The 16,584-nt window shown below is 61.3% G+C and overlaps 2 protein-coding genes across 2 annotated transcripts; one reads left to right on the forward strand and one right to left on the reverse strand.

The window, feature by feature from the left end:
* Window positions 1-1,754: 1,754 nt before the first annotated feature.
* Window positions 1,755-3,628, forward strand: LOC120763298 (leucine-rich repeat-containing protein 25-like). Its single transcript, XM_040086479.1, is given in 7 exon segments — window positions 1,755-2,339; window positions 2,342-2,399; window positions 2,402-2,473; window positions 2,476-2,543; window positions 2,546-2,589; window positions 2,955-3,037; window positions 3,040-3,628. Coding segments are annotated over 7 exon segments (945 nt in total). The 3' UTR covers window positions 3,075-3,628.
* Window positions 3,629-6,224: 2,596 nt separating this feature from the next.
* On the reverse strand, window positions 6,225-8,114 carry GDF15 (growth differentiation factor 15). The gene is given in 8 exon segments (XM_040086480.2): window positions 6,225-6,463; window positions 6,466-6,499; window positions 6,501-6,767; window positions 6,770-6,826; window positions 6,828-7,126; window positions 7,796-7,844; window positions 7,847-7,960; window positions 7,962-8,114. Coding segments are annotated over 8 exon segments (1,212 nt in total).
* Window positions 8,115-16,584: the final 8,470 nt, after the last annotated feature.

A 16,584-nucleotide genomic window follows, 5' to 3' on the forward strand; every position in this document is an offset into this window, starting at 1 on the left:
CCTGGCCGTCCGAGGGCACGCCGGAGCCCTTGCCCTTGGCGTACATGGCGCGGCGGCGGCTGTCAGCGGCCCCGGGCCCGGCCCCGCGCGGCCCCCGCCGCCCCCGCCGCCCCCCCCGCCATCCCGGCCCGGCCCGGCCCGGCCCCGCCGGCTGCGGCCGCGCGCCCGAGGGGGAGCTTGAAACCGCCGCGCCCCCCCCAGCACCCCCCGCCCCCCCCCCCGCGCGCGGCTGTTCCGGCAGCGCCGCCACCACCCCCCCCCCCCGCGCGCCGCGCTTAAAGGGCGATGGCGGCTGGGGGGGGGGCGGGAGGTGGGGACCGCGCTGAGGAGGGAGAGGGGTGGAGCGGTGGAGGGGAGGGGGACACGGGGACACGGAGTGGCACGGGGGACACGGTGGGCACCGGGGGCACGGATGGGCACGGATGTGGAGGGGTGGGCTCGGGGGCAAAGGGGATGCGGAGGAGAGGAGTGGGCGCGGGGGATGCGCTCCAGGGGTGGGCATGGAGGGGCAAGGACACGAGCGGGGTGGTGGCACCCCCGAGGGACGGGGACACACGGGGGGGTTAAAGGGGAGGTGACGCGAGGGGACAGGGTGGTCACGGAGGGACACGGTGTGGGGGGACACGGAGGCGAGGGAGTGGGCACGGAGGGACGCGGACACGAAAGGGTGGACACGGACGTGAAGGGGTGGGCATGGGAGGGGGGGGCACGGGGGGACACGGGGGACACCGAGGGACACGGATGTGACAGGGTGGACTTAAAGGGGCAGTGGCACGAGGGGATGGGGACAGGATGCGCATGGAGGGACACGGGCTCGAGGGGATGGACGTGGGGTGACCACAGGCACCGGGCGCGGAGGGACGCGGATGTCACACGTGGACTTGGACACAACGGGGTGGCCGCATGCGAGGGGTTGGGGGACACACGGACACCAGGGGGACACACGGACACCAGGGGGACACACGGACAGGGACGTGAGCAGGCAGTCACGAAGGGACTCGGACACCAGGGGGCGGACACGGACCCGGTGTGGCACGGGGGGACACGGGGGACATGGAGGGGACACGGGGGGACATGGAGGGGACGGGGGACACGGCGGGGTGGACGTGGAGGGACACACCAGAGGGTACGTGGGAGTGGACACGAACTCGATGCACTCGGGCACCCGGACGCTGAGCTGCGCCGGGATGGGGACACCGGGATGGGGCCACCCCCCCCGGCAGGGACACAGACACGGAGTCCCCCGGCTCCCACCCGGTCCCCTCACACTCGGGGGGTCCCCGTGCTGCCGGGGGGGGTCTGTGAGCACACGCGTGTGGCTGTCCCTGTATCCCCCATCCCTCGGGTCACCGGGGTCACCGGGACGCTCAGCCGGTGCCGGGGGGATGCTCAGCATCCCAAGAAAGGACCGGAAGGGTCTGGCAGGGGTCAGGGGGGGCGGATTTGGGGGTGCTGCCCCCCTGCCCCACCCCGGGGCCGGCTACGCCCTGCCAGGGTGACACGGGACAGCCGGACCCGCCTGTTCCTCTTCCCCGCACCAGGCAGCGCGGCCGGAGCGCAGGCGAGTCAGGCTGCCGCGGCTGGGAGGGGGAAGGGGGGCAGGAAACGCCCCCTGGGACCCCCGGGAGCTGCCCAGCCCTGGAACAGCGGGAGCGGGGTGGGGACCACACCGGGCTGCCCTGGAGGGGGGCTCCGGTGGGAATGGGGGTCCCGGTTGCTGTTTCCCACCAGGCTCCCGGTGCAGCGCAGGGACCATGGGGCTCGCCGCGGCCCCGCTCGTGCTGCTGCTGCTGCTGCTGCTGCTGCTGCCCCCCGCCAGCGCCGCGACCCCCGTGTCCACCCTGTCCCCCTGCTCGGCCTTGCTGCCGGACGCCTCCGAGGAGCTGGACCTGAGCAACCGGAGCCTCGGATGCGCCGAGCTGGACTGGAGCCCGTTCCGCCGGCAGCGCCGGCTGGTGCTGAGGAACAACGGCATCGAGGCCCTGAGCCCCTCGGCCCGCCTGGGGCCCGGCACGGAGGAGCTGGACCTGGCGGAGAACCGGCTGCGGGAGCTGCCCGAGGGCTTCTTCAGCAACGCCACGGCCCTGCGGACCCTGCGCCTGGAGGGGAACCCCCTCCCCGCCGTGCCCCCCGCCGCCTTCCAGCCCGCGCTGAGATCCCTGTCCGTGTCCTGCCGCTGCGACGTGCTGGGCACGGTCCTGGTGCCCTGCTCCCGTCAGGGGCTGCGGTGTCTGTGCTTCACGTCCCTCCGGCACCCCTCCAACGTCACGGAGTTCCACGGCCGGGAGTGCGGGCCCGGCCGGCGGCTGGTGGCCGGCGTGGCCGGGGCGGCCGCTGCCGTGGTGTGCTGGTGGCCGCGGGCGCTGCCGCGGTTTGGTGCCGGCGGAGGAGAGCGGGAGCCGCGGAGACGGCGGGGGGAAGCCGGATCCCGCTGGGAACCTCCGGCAGCCCCGCTACGTCAGCCGGGACCCCGCGATGGCACCGCCGATGGCACCGACGCCCCCGACTACGAGAACGTCTTCGTGAGCCCCGGCACGGCGCCGGCTGCCGCGCAGGGATGGCGCCAGGGTGGCAGGAGCGGCGCTACAGGTGAGGCTGCGGCACAGGGATGGAAATTCCGGGGGTGTTCCGTCCCCTCCCTGCTGTGCTGTGCCCTGATGTGTTGTCCTGCCTCATCCCGCTCCATCTTGTGCTGAACCTGCCATCATCCCATCCCATCCCATCCCATGGATCCCATCCCATCCCATCCCATCCCATCCCATCCCATCCCATCCCATCCCATCCCATCCCTCCCATCCCATCCCATCGTGTGCTGTGCCATCCTATCCTGTTCATCTTCCCATCCCATCCCATCCCAACCTTCCCATCCCATGCTGTGCCTCCTCCTGTCCATCTTTTCCATCCCATCCACCCCACCCCACATTCCCTCCTTCCCTGAGCCCCCCTGTCCCCAGCCCGCAGGTCCTGGCGGATGAGGATTATTTCCTGGAGAGCGCGGCCGATCCCGGGGACCAGCCCATCTACGCCAACACTCTGGCCTCGCCGACGACGTCTACATCATCCCTGACCAGTGAGGGGCTGGGGGGACACCAGGAGGGCCGGGGACCGCTCCCTGTCCCCCGCTGACGCCCTTTGCCCCCTGGCCCAGAGGGCACAGGGACGTTCCCCGCGGCGTCACCCGCGCCTGTGGGAACGCCTTCGGCGGGGGGATTTTTTCCGAGCGCCCCGCTCCCCTCCTTCGCCCCAGTTCTCACGCTGAGGCGAGGGCTGAGATGACATTTCCTCCCGGGGCCAAGGCCCGCCGAGCGTGGGGACGCCTCGCCGCATCCGCCGGCGGCTGGCACCGCGCGGGGTCCCGGGGCTGCGCTGGAGGAGCTGGGGCTGCCGGGGCCTTGGCTTCCTCTTCTCCTTTTGGAGCCGTGAGAGCGCCGGGCGTGTGCTCGCCTGGGGACGTGCTGGCGGTTGGGGACATCCGGTGCCACCTGCGCCCCCTTTTCCTGCTAAATCCGCCGCTTTGGGGAACCAAAGTTCCTTTTCTTTTTTTTTTTTTAATCCTCCTTGGTGACACCTCGAGCTCTTGGGTGCCGTGGGCACGTAGAGACCCCATGGATTCTCTGGGTGTCCCCTCGGCCCCTGGGAGGCTTCACTGCGCCCCATTAAATGGTTTAATTATCTCTAATTACGTGCATAGCTCGTGGTCTGTGCGGAGCTCTGGGCAGGACTTGGGTTTTTCCCTAGGGATAATCCCTGGAGCTCCCAGAGCCCGTGTCCCCAAAGTGGGGGGGTCCCGAGGGACCCGGACCCTCAGGAACATGACCCAAGACCCGTGTCCCCAAAGCAGGGGGTCCCAAGGGACCAGGACCCTCAGGAACATGACCCAAGAGCTCGTGTCCCCAAAGCAGGGGGTCCCGAGGGACCAGGACCCTCAGGAACAGGTCCCCAGAGCTCGTGTCCCCAAAGTGGGCGTCCCAAGAGCCAGGACCCTCGAGTCCCTGTCCCCAGAGACGCCACCTCCACAGCTTGCATCCCTCAGTTCCTGGTCCCCAAATCCCCCGCCCCAGAGCGGAGATCCCATATCCCATATCCCATATCCCATATCCCATACCCCACATCCCATATCCCATATTCCACATCCCATATCCCATACCCCATATCCCATATCCCATACCCCATACCCCATATCCCATATCCCATATCCCATATCCCATATCCCATATCCCATACCCCATACCCCATATCCCATACCCCATACCCCATATCCCATATCCCATACGCCATATCCCATACCCATACCCCATACCCCATACCCCATATCCCATATCCCATATCCCACATCCCATACCCCATATCCCACATCCCATATCCCATATCCCATATCCCATATCCCATACCCCATATCCCATATCCCATACCCCATATCCCATATCCCATACCCCATAACCCCATATCCCATACCCCCATATCCCTATCCCATATCCCATACCCCATACCCATATCCCATACCCCATACCCCATCTCCCATATCCCATATCCCATATCCCATATCCCATACCCCATACCCCATATCCCATACCCCATATCCCACACCCCATATCCCATACCCCATATCCCATACCCCATATCCCATACCCCATATCCCATACCCCATATCCCATACCCCATATCCCACCCTATCCCATACCCCATATCCCATACCCACCCAATCCCATATCCCACATCCCATCCCATACCCCATACCCCATACCCTATATCCCATATCCCATATCCCATACCCCATATCCCATATCCCATATCCCATATCCCATATCCCATATCCCATATCCCATATCCCATATCCCATATCCCATACCCCACACCCCAATCCCATATCCCATATCCCACCTCCCTCAAGCCCAGGTCCCCTCCAGGAGCTGCTGAGGGACTTGGAGGCCCCCAGGAAGGAGCTGTGAGCAGGAGCCGCCCCGTCCAGCCGTGGGGATCCCCTTGGGGTCACGGCGTGTGCCCCCAACCTCCCAGTGGGGTTTTCCCCTTCCCTTTGGGGTCCCGGGGCCGGAGGCACCTGGAAGTGGGGCAATGGTCACCTCCCAGCTGGACCCCAGGGGTCAGGGCTGTGGCCAGCACCATTCCAAGGACAAAAACAACTCAAAGGTCTCTGGGAGCGGTGCCCAGGCGTTGCTCACACGTTGGCACCGGAAAGCCGTGAGGATTTACCAGCAAATCCGTACGGGGTCAGATCCCAGGGGAGCTGAGGGTCCCGGGAGCAGGGGTCCAGTCAGAGACCCCCCAAGGTGTGCAGGAGGAGCAGCCACAATCCCTGTTACAATCACTTTATTCGTTGTTATTACATCCTTCTGGTTTTATAGAAATATATAAAATAATTTTAAAAAAACAAACCCAAAAACCCCCCTCCCACTTCACCCCCTCCAAAGAAAAAAAAAAAAAAAAAAAAGGATATTTTCCTATAAATAGAATAAGTTAGAAATAAATAATTGGGTTGCATAAATAACTCTCTGAGCAGAAAAGAAGGTTTGGAGTGGGAAGTGGACGCCTGGGCATGGACCCACCCCGGCTCTTGGGTGGGAAGGATCCACCTGCACAATAAAATCCGGATTTAAATAAGAGAAGAGACAGGGGAACGCGTTCTTGTGGGGAAGAATTCACAGCTGGAGGTGGTGGGTGGCAGAACTGGAGACCCCAGGGCTGAACCGGGCAGCAGAGGCCACGTCTGGAGTCGCCTGGTGCCGGCAGGATCTGGATTTTGGGGAATGCTGGAGACCTCATGGCTGAGCTCAGTGGTGGATCCAGGGGATCTGGGAATTGCTGGAGACCTCATGGCTGAGCTCACCGGTGGAGTCCAGGAATTTTGTGAATGCTGGAGACCTCATGGCCGAGCTCAGCGGTGGATCCAGGATTTGGGGATGCTGGAGACCTCATGGCTGAGCTCACCGGTGGATCCAGGAATTTTGGGAATGCTGGAGAACCTCATGGCCGAGCTCAGTGGTGGATCCAGGAATGGGATGCTGGAGACCTCATGGCCGAGCTCAGTGTTGGATCCAGGATTTTGGGAATGCTGGAGACCTCATGGCCGAGCTCAGCGGTGGATCCAGGAATTTTGGGGGATGCTGGAGACCTCATGGCTGAGCTCAGCTGGTGGATCCAGGATTTTGGGGAATGCTGGAGACCTCATGGCCGAGCTCAGCGGCGGATCCAGGCCTGGCATGGAATCACTTGGTGCCACAGGATCTGGATTTCGGGGACGCTGGAGCTGCCGGGAGTCGGGATGGCTTCGCCCCCGCCTCGGACGGTGCCACACCCCGGTGGGAGCGGCCGTCAGGCGCAGTGGCAGCCGGTGGACCAGCAATGTCCTCGAAGAGGCTGGACACCAGCCTGCCCTCGCTGTCCAGGTGCATCAGCACCATGGGGTCGTAGCCGGCGGGCACGCAGCAGGGCGCGGGGGCGGCCCGGACAGGGAGTGCACCCGGGATTTGATCTGGGCGTGGCATGCTGGCCGGTTTGTAGTTGTGCGGGCAGGAACCCTCGCAGAACCGCATGTAGTAGCTGTTGGGGGCGATGACCCAGTCCGACCAGCCGATGTCGTGGAAGGAGACCTTCAGCGACTTCAGGCAGCACTTCCCGTCGCTCTTCCCGCACTCCTCCTCCAGCCCCCGAGCTCTCCTGGCCGCCCGAGCCGGGTTCTCCTGCGTTTCCACCTCCAGCACCGGCGTTCCCCCGCGGGATGTGACCAGGGCGGCCGAGACGTCGGCGGGTGAAGTCCCAGCTCCAGGCGCAGCGTGGCCTCGGGCCCGGCCACCCACGGCTGGATGGCCTCCGGTCAGGTCCAGGCTCGGGGAATCCCGGTCCAGCTCTTGGCTGTGCAGGAGCCGGGGGGTCCCCTCGGCCCCCCGCAGGGTGTAGACGGTGACCCGCGGTGGCACCGAGGAGGCGCCGGGCAGGGACAGCGGCTGCTCCAAGAGTTTCAGCTCCGCCTGCACCACCCGGAGCTGGCGGTGGAAATCCGCGGTGCGGGACAGCAGGAGGTGGTAGCGGTAGGGACCCCGGTGTCCCTGAGCGTCCCGGTGTCCTTCGGAGTCCTGGCGGCCCTCGGGGATGTCCAGCCAGCTCGACACTGCGGGGACAAAGAGGACAGCTGATGTAAGAGCCAGCGGCTCCCCAGCAGCCCAGGTTTGGGATCAGCTCCTGCCCGCGCCTCCAGGGAATCACCCGCATCCGGAGGGGTGCTGGAAATTCTTTGCTGTGCTCGTCCTCAGAGCCACAATCTCCAGGGACCCCCCCCAGGTTGGGGGGGGTCTCGGTTTTCCTGAGGCGTCCCAGGACCCACCGGAGCACCCACACCCCGACTGTTCCCTCCAGCAGCAAGCAAGGGAATTACTGAAATTATTTCACTTAAATGTTAATATTAATTTAATTTATTGTATTATTTAAATTCCCCCCAGATGCAGATAAACCTCCGAACTGAAGCTCAAGCTGGGGATCGAGGGGTGGCACCGCCTCTCCTCCTTCTGCTCACCCCCCAAATCCCTCGAGCCCCACTCCGAGCCCCCGAGCCGATCAAAACTTTCACCCCAACCCTCCTGATTATTTGGTTATTTTTCTGGTTTGAAGCAAAAATGTTCCCGCGGTGGCTCCTCCCCACTTCCAGCGCAAAGCAAGGAGCAGGGCGAGGATGAGCGCGGCCACCGTGCTGCATGCCCGGTCATGTCCCCGGGCAGCGGGGTGACATTCCCCAGCGCGGGGGATGAGGGTCGGGGGAGGCCACGGAGCCACGGCCACTCACAGGTGGGGGTCAGGCGATGCAACCTCCGGCTCCGGGACGCGGCTTCCTCTCTTCTTCCTCCCTCTCCCGGCTCCGGTTCCCCGCCAGCTCCGCCGCTTGCTGCCGGTAGAGCCGCTGCGCTCTCTGGATGCTCTCCCGGTCCAGCCGGCGCCGCACGACGGTGGGGAGCCGGCATCCCCAGCCGCTCCAGGATCTCCTTTTTGACGGCTTCCAGCTGGAACCTGTCCTGGTCCCAGGCGTGGGGCCGGGAATCCGCGGCGGAGAGGAGCAGCAGGAGCTGCAGGCAGGTGAGCGCGGCCCGCATCGCCCTCCTCAGCATCCTGCGGAAAAAAAAGCGGCGGCTTCGGGGCAGGATCTGCTCCCAATCCTTGTGCGAAGGCTGGACGCGCTGCTGCCGGCGGCGCTGCCAGGGGGAATGAATGAAGAGGACCAGACCTGACTTTATAGGAACGAACTTTGCCCGCCCTCTCCCCGGAGAGTGACGGCGGAGAGGACTCCAGCAGGAATCCCTCCTCTCCGCCTGGGATTTCCACCCGGAGCTCTGACAGCGCTGGCAGCAGGGTGATGGATGAGCTGGTTTGCGGCTGCGGGGGTAGAAAATAATGCGATATTCCTTCTCAGGCACAAACGTTTCCCTTCTGCCTCCCGCTTTCCCCGCGCGGCTCGGGGGATCCCGCTCACCCCCGGCACCCGCCGCTGACGGAGCGGGGTGATGGAGAGGGGACGGACGATGTGCCAGGAGCCGCTCCGAGCGCGGCTTCCCCATCCTCGCATCCTCAGCCACCCCGCGGGTCGGGGGCGCTGCTCTCCGTCCCACGGGGCCGAGCAGCCCCTTCCCAAAACCCCGGCGGAGCAGGGACGGGGCGGGGAGGGGGCTGCTCCTGCCGGGAGCGCGGCCGGAGCAGGGGGAGGATTTGAGCAGGACCTTGCCCCACCGGACAGGTGCGGCCGAGGGATTCGTTTCATCCCGAGCCTGGATCCTTCTGAGGCAACCGCGGCCGGGGTTACGTCACCCCGACCGGAGGCGATGGAAGCGGTCACGCCGGGTGGCACGGATCCAGCGGGGCCACGTGTGCCGGGCAGCGCCGTGCCAGAGCGGAGCGGCGCCGGGCAGCGGCAAACCCGCAGCGGGAACGAGCCCCGGGGGCCAGCACTGCACCGCCCCTCTCTCACAGCTTCTCCGCAGGGATGCTCGGACCATTAAAAAAAAATACCCCAAAACAAAACAAACAAACAAACAAACAAAAAAAAGCGTGAGCGGAGGGATGAGGAGCTCCCGGTCTCGTGAGGAGACGGGCAGGTCTCCCCAGGACAGGCGAGGCCGTTCCTAAATTACCCGAGCGCCTGGTTTTCGGCGGCGCTGCCGCCAGGGATGAACGTGCGCTAATCCCGTGATTTACGGCTCTTCACCCCCCGCTCCTCCTCGGGACTCGGCTCCAGCCTGGCCCCGGATTTTCTCGCCCGGTTTCTCAAGGGGTTGCCTGAGGCGAAGCGGAGATCGCGTGTTTCACCCCGAGACTCGGGAAAGGAGAAGTCTGTCGGGATGACCAGGGTCGTGTGGAGGGCTCTGCCCCGGACAAGCTCCGCTGCCCCGCTCGGGATCGTCCTGGCAGCAGGGTGGGTGAGGAGGAGCAGGAGTCCCCCAGATCCCCTGCCCATTTCGCTGCTTCTCCCTTCCCAGAGCATCCAGCTTTCAGGGAAATCCCGGGTGTGGCTCCCGGGGAAAGCTCAGCTTTATCTCCGGGGTTTCACCCCGCGTGGATCCGGGCACCGTGAGTGGGACATTTCCCATCCCTCCAGCAGCCGGGCAGCGGTGAGCTCCCCTCCTGCAGCCCCTTCCCAGAGGGAATTCCCAGAGCCCCCAGCCAGCTGTGACCCCTCTCCCAGGGGTTTTATCAGACTGCAACCCTCCAGCCCCCCCAAATCCAGGGAAGAAAGGAGAGGGAGCATCGCCCCAGATGGCAGAGCCACCACGCCATTCCCTCCCCTCCGGACATCTCCGTGTCCACATCCAGCCACCGGCCCCCTCTGCCATCCCCAGAGCCAAAACGGAGCCTTGGGCACGTCCGGGGGTAGGAAGAGGCCCCGACCTCTCCAGTGACATTGAGCAAGGCCCGGCAGAAACCTCGAAATCCCAAAGTTCTGCTTTTGCAATGGGTTTTCTGCCCCGTGGGTGCGAGCCCCGTATCCAGGAGTGACGCACTCCCGGAGCATCAAAGTTTGCCGGAGCCGGATGTTTTCCCCCCCAAAAGGCGCCAGCAGTGGAAGCTGGAGATTTACAGTCCGGGAAGGGCCATAAAGAGGGATTTTTGGGAGCGCTGGTCTGATCCTGAGCGAGCGATGATGAAATATCCCAGCGTGTCCTCACCAGCCTGCGAGAGGGGATTGCGCAATTCCGCATCCCACGTTTCCTCGGCTCTTCCTGGACACGTTCGGCGGTGGAAGGTCAGGTTCATCCGGCGCCTTCTCCCGGCAGGAGCAGGGCTCCTCTCCAGTTAGCTCATCCCATGTGGGTCCCTCACCTCGGCACAGCTCTGCTGGCACGGATCGGGAGCAGGGATCGCTGTTCCCAGGGAAAGAGGGGCTGGGGTCGGGCTGAGGGAGAGGAGGATCGAACTCTGGGAAAGTCGAGGAGAAGCTCAGGCTGTGCACTGCTGAGCCTGGAAAGGTGTGGAATTGTCCAAGGCCAGCTTGGGTGGGGTTTGGAGCCCCCTGGGGCGGTGGGAGGTGTCCCTGCCCACGGCAGGGGTGGGACGGGATGAGGTTTAAGTTCCCTTCCAACAAAACCGCGCCCGTGATTCCAAATAAACAATGTTTTTCCCTCCTCCAGATGCTGGTGGTCGGTGGGGAGCACGTGAAGGGCACGGAGCAGGGGGCTCCAGAGGGCCTGGATTCCCCAAAATGCAGGAACTTCCCCGCAGCTGCCCGAGCTGGCGGAAATTTCGGGGTTTTTTGCAGCGTTCCTTCTCACAAGCGGCAAGGGGGGAAGTTCCGCCTTCCAGATTTTAGGGCTGTCAGTTCCCCACAACTGCTGAGCAAAGGATCCCCAAAAAAGCGCCCAGAGGGAATTGGTGGCATCGCCCTGGGAGCGACAGAGCGGGATCGGGTTCTTCCCACATCCCACGGGACCTCAGTGCTCCCCAAAACCACTCAGGCTGAGGGAGCTGGATGCTGCAGGGAGGATATTCCCTGGGGGGGAAAAAAAATAATAATAAAAAGGCAATTCTCACTTTCCCTTGGCGTTTTTCCAGCCAAAGGGTAAGAAGGGAAGAGCAGCACACGAAGCTCCAAGCAGCCCTCGGGGCTCGGCCTCGAGAGAAGTCGGAGCTGGAAGCTCCAGGAATTATTTGGGATGAGAAATTCCCCCAGTGAGGCAGATCCCCGTGTGGGGTTTGCTCCATCCCGTCTCATTTCAGGTGTGGAAAGGGGCAGGGAGGGATGGGGGACGGGGCTCTCATCTGGGATGTCTGGGAATGCGCATCCCGTGTTTTCCCAGCGGTGAATCGGCAGAGTGGACGCTGCGCTGACCTTTGGATGTTTTCAAAGACCACCGGGACGGGTCAGGCAAGCAGAAAAAGCAGCTTTTGCCCCGTCACAGCAGGAATCACATTTTTCTCCCTTTGCCGCCAGTTTACGGCATCTCCCAAAAATGAGACTTCTGCTCCACTTGGACAAAGACATTCCTGCGCCCGCGGTCAATGATTAACCCGGATTCCCGGCCCCCTCAGGCCGGGAAGTGCAGGAAATGCCTCTGGGCCGACCACCAAAAATGGAAATCTGGCTTGGGAAGTCCTCCCTCACCCCACAAATCACCTTCCTCTCCGAGATGCTTTTGGCTCCGGGATGTTCCCTGCTTCCCGAGGAGCCTTTCCTGGACGGGCTCCCCTGCACAGGGATCCCCAGGTGGGGTCTGGGTCCTGCTGAGGCTGATTTCCAGCTTACAGACGTTAAATAGAATCCCTGGAGAGCATCGTGGAGTTTGGAGCTCCTCATCCTTGTGGGTCCCTTCAGGATGTTCAGGATGAGGATATTCAGGGAAGAAGCTCAGCCCGGGCAGGGTCGATGTGGTGGTTGTTGAGAAGCAGCTTTAAAAAGCAGCTTTTCCATGGTGGGAGCATCTTCCTGTTCAATCTCACACTCCCAAAGTGCCCAAACAGCCCTTTCCCTCTGCTTTTGGTGTAGATCCAGGAGGTAATCCCAGGCCAAGGCTTTAAGGAATATTGGGATCCCTTGCGGTGGTGGTGCTGAGCCCGGGAATGGAGCTCGAGGCTCCAAGGGAGCCGGATCAGCTCCAAATCCTTCCTCCAAGAAGTTTTCCAGTGCTGAGCAGGGGGGAAAAAAATATGGAAGGAACCAAATCCAGCCTGGGCACATCCCAGAGCAGCATCTCTTTTACCAAGGAAACCCTTAGGACACAATAAAAGGGAAGGATAACCTGGACAGTTCCTTAAAACTGCAGGATTTTAAGTGTGGATGCTTTAAATGACAGGGAAAGTAGATGAAGGAAACCAAATCCTGGGCACATCCCAGGACAGCATCCCTCTGATCACAAAAGATGCTACAAAAGACAGACAACCCCCAAAACCTCCTCCAAACCGCGGGGTTTCAAGAGCCTGGATGATTTTTGGAGGGCAAAGCACAATTTTTGGATGAGGAACGAGGATGGAAGCCGCTGGAGGATTGGGGGAAGTTGTTGCCAGCCCGACCTCCAGGAGAAATAAATATATTTATTTGCAAAGCCCGGACACGGACGAGGCTCCACGTGCCCATCAGGAGGGAATTAGTCACCGGAGCGTGACTCGGGAAAGGGTTGTGTACACAGGGCACACGGAGCATCGCCGGCAGCGGGAAGCAGCTGGAGACAGAAGCAGCACGGAGAGGTTTTTCCCCCGCAGGCTGGAGCCGTGGTGCCGGCTGGGAACCGGCCAAAAAAAAAAAAAAAATTAAAAATAAAATCCCATCCCGCAGCAGAGAATATCCATCTGCATCTCCTGGACGCAGGCAGGGAGGGGAAGCCGCGGTGAGGAGCGCTGGGATGGGGAATTACTCGAGGCAGAGCATCACCCCCGGCACGGGGAGCTCATCCCCGGGGAATTCTGCGCTGCGCTGGGAGTTTGCGCATCCCCAGGCATCCATCCTGGCGGGGAGAGGCGGCGGATCCTGCCCCGGGACGTGCCCGCACCGAAAGCAGCCCGCGCAGGAAATTCCCCCGCGGCTCCGAGGTTCTGGGTGGAAGCTTTGGGGAATCCTCCCGCTGCACCTCGGCCCCGGGCTCGGCTTTGGTTCGCACGCCGGGAAAACAGGGAGAGGGAGCAGCCTGGCCAGAGGGACGCTGCCCAAAAATCCCACCTCGTTTAGGAAGGGGCTGGAAAGCGGGAGGAGCTGGGGAGGAGGGAAGAAGGGCCGCCGAGAAGAACAATTAAAATCTTTTGAGGAGCCAGTCCACCAAAGGGATCCTCTCCATCAATCTCTGCGTCTCCAGCAAGGAATCCAAGGGGGACGCTCCATGAGGAGCACGGGGAAAACCTTGGATCTGTCCCCCCAGGGAGGGTTCGGTTTGTAAAATGAGCTCAGGAGCACATGAGGCATGACATCACCCCGAGAACACCGAGCAGGGAAAACTTCTCACCTTATAAAGGGAATTAAAAGGGGAGTGAAGTCATCGGGGCCGCTCCCGGGAGCTCCAGTCCTGGCTCACCTGTGAGGGAGAGCTCAAAGCTCCCGGTGCCTGGAGCACTGGTGGGTGGAATAAAAGCTCCATCGCCAAGAAAAGGCTGGAGAGCTCGGCAGGATCACCATGGCAGCCCAGGGGAAAAAAAAAAAAAAAAAAATTAAAAAAAATTCCCCTAGAATTAGGGCATTAAAAAAAAAAAAAAAAAAAAAAAAAAAAAAAAAAGAGAGAGAGAGAGAGGAGAGGAGAAAAGCAGAGATTCCAGAGCAACAGCGAGGTTTTCCTTTGTGACCTTGCTCCAGACAAAACCCGTGGACCACCGCCGTGACCTCACTGAGCCCCGTTCTGCCGGGGTACCCCGGGTTCGGTCCGGGTTTTAATTACCTCGGGTCACGAATCCAACTCCGTCCTGCTCCGCCTGGCGAGGGCTGACACCGAAACCCAGCCCAGGCTGGTGCTGCTGTCCCCTCCCTGTGACATCCCCTGTCCTGCCACCTCCGCCTCGCCAGGGAAGGGAGAAGCCCCCAGGACCACGCTGGAGCTGCGGAGGGTCTGCGACCTCCAGCTGTGCTGGAACAAGCTGGAATTGAGACTTTTCACCCTCTTGGATGGAGCTGGAGCTGTGCAGGTGTCCTGGATGGAGCTGGAGCTGTCCTGGATGGAGCTGGAGCTGCCCTGGATGGAGCTGGAGCGGGCCCTGGATGGAGCTGGAGCTGTCCTGGATGGAGCTGGAGCTGTCCTGGATGGAGCTGGAGCTGTGCAGGTGTCCTGGATGGAGCTGGAGCTGCTCTGGATGGAGCTGGAGCTGTCCTGGATGGAGCTGGAGCTGCCCTGGATGGAGCTGGAGCTGTTCTGGATGGAGCTGGAGCTGTCCTGGATGGAGCTGGAGCTGCCCTGGATGGAGCTGGAGCCGTGCAGGTGTTTCACCCTCCGGCTGTCCCGGATCGCTCCGGATCTCCGCAGGCGTCGCTCCCTTCCCAATTCCCGGATCGAGCTGGAGCTCTCGGAGCCTCCCCGTGTCCGGATGGAGCCGGAGCTGTGCAGGGGTGGCGCCCTGGGCTGTCACCCCGGGGTGACACCGAGCACCATCTGGTGGCACCCAGCCCTCCCAGCCCAGCCCAGTTTGCTCCCAGTTTGCGGCAGCAGAGAAGAAGAAACCTTAAAGCTGCCGGCGCTGAGTTCCCACCCCTGGAAAGGGGTGAAGGTGTGGAGGTGGCACTCGGGGACACGGTTTAGGGCGGGCAGAGGGAAGGGGTTTGTACCGACCGCCGCCTCGGAAAACCAAGGAGGGTGACAGGACGCCGGGAGTCAGAGTCAAACTCTTTTATTTCCTTCGAAACGGGGGTTTCAATCCTTCCAGCTTACAAAGCCCGAGCCTGGCAGTCGGAGCCGGGAGCGCCTCGCCGCTCCCCGAGCCCACGCGGGGATGGTCGGGATCGACAAGGCACTGCGAGAACACACGGACACGACGGGATGGGCGCTCCAAGGATCCCAAAAACCAGCACGAGGCGACACCCGAGAACGCCCACACCGACACCGGCGGCTTCACCAGGGACACACGGAGGAAGCCCCGTGGGGAAGGGTCCGGACAAACACCTCGCCCCAAGAGGAGGCAGCAAAACCCTCAGGGATTGGGGAAACCCGAGCAAAAAGAGAGCGCGGAACGGAGAATCCTCTTTGCCGCCCACGGCAGGTCCGTGTGTGAGCGAATCCAGGGAACTCGGCGCGGAGATCGCGGATCGTAACGGGGATTCTCATCCAGACAGGGGTGTCCAGCCCGGTTTTCCCACCCAAACATTGGGCAGATCACCGTCAGCACTCCCCGAAGGTGAGCCCGGCCCAGGACAAGGCACTCCCTGATGGGCAAAGTAAACATCTGCGATTTCAGAGGCTGGTGCAATCGGGAAAGCCGAAGGTGGACTTTCGAAGTACCACGGAGTTTTCCCCTAAGGGCGGCCGAAGTTTCATTTCCCATCTTCGATTCCTGTTCGTGGGGAGCCATTTCCTTCCCCGCTGCTGTCTTAGAATTTCTTCCCTAAATTTGGGCGGGTTTTTTTTTTTTTGTCTTAAAATAGACGGAGCAGAAGCAGGTTCCAGGTTTCAATGAGTACCTCGAAGAATTAACAACGCCCTCAGCTCTGGAGCTTTTGGCAGAATATCCCTCTCAGCCCATAAGACACTCATCAGGAATACAAATTTTTTTCTTTTTTTTTTTTTTGTGGAAAAGTGCACTTTATACTGAAAAAAAAAAAAAAATAGGGATTCTGGTGCCAAAATAACAAATCCGTCTAGATCAAGATGAGTATTTATGGTATCGACAAGGGGAGGAGTTTCTCTTCAGAAAGAGCCTTTGCAACTCTGAAATTCCTACCGTTAACAATAGAATTAAATCATTAAAATATTATTGGATAAAGTATTGAAGCAAGAGGAGATTAGAGGGAGGAAGTTACTTCTGGGGAAAGGATCCGTACAAATTCATTGCCGGCAATTTCATCCGCGCTGCGGGGTGGAATCTGGAAATCAGAACGGGAAAAATAATAATAATAAAAAAAAAGCCCCACAGAAAATACTTTTGATGCCTAAAGATCCTGATTTTCAGCCAGATTTCGGACACCAGCGCTCCCTCCTGCAGCAGCTCCGTGTCTGAGCCTTGGCTGGAGTGAGAAATCCAGGAGAAATTAAAAAGGTCCAGGAGTCACAAGGAATTAAACCACAACCCGCCACGGCCAGACCGTCATCGCTGCCGCAGGGATTCCCCAAATTCCCTCCTCTCCGGGGTTTTTTTCCCCGTGTTTGGTTCGAGGAAGCTCCTCCTCCTGCAACTCCTAAAAAAAATTCCTAAAAAGCACCCGCCCACCAGGGCAAGGAGTCAGAAAATCCTGAAAGATTCCCCCCAGCTCCAACTCGACTCAAGATTATTTCAGCGCCAGAAGAAAACTTCAGTGGATTTTGAACCTTTTTTTAGACCTTTCCTTACCAAAACCAATGACACTGGGAGCCTGTGCTGTCCGAGCAGGCCTGGAATCTCCCGGGTTTTAATTCCAGTGGCCTGGAATAACATTATTATTATTATTATTAATAATAATAATAACAATAATCTGCTTTGCCAGCTGCTGAG

The sequence above is a fragment of the Hirundo rustica genome, chromosome 26 (genome assembly GCF_015227805.2).
Source record: "Hirundo rustica isolate bHirRus1 chromosome 26, bHirRus1.pri.v3, whole genome shotgun sequence".
Classification (NCBI taxonomy): Eukaryota; Metazoa; Chordata; class Aves; order Passeriformes; family Hirundinidae; genus Hirundo; species Hirundo rustica.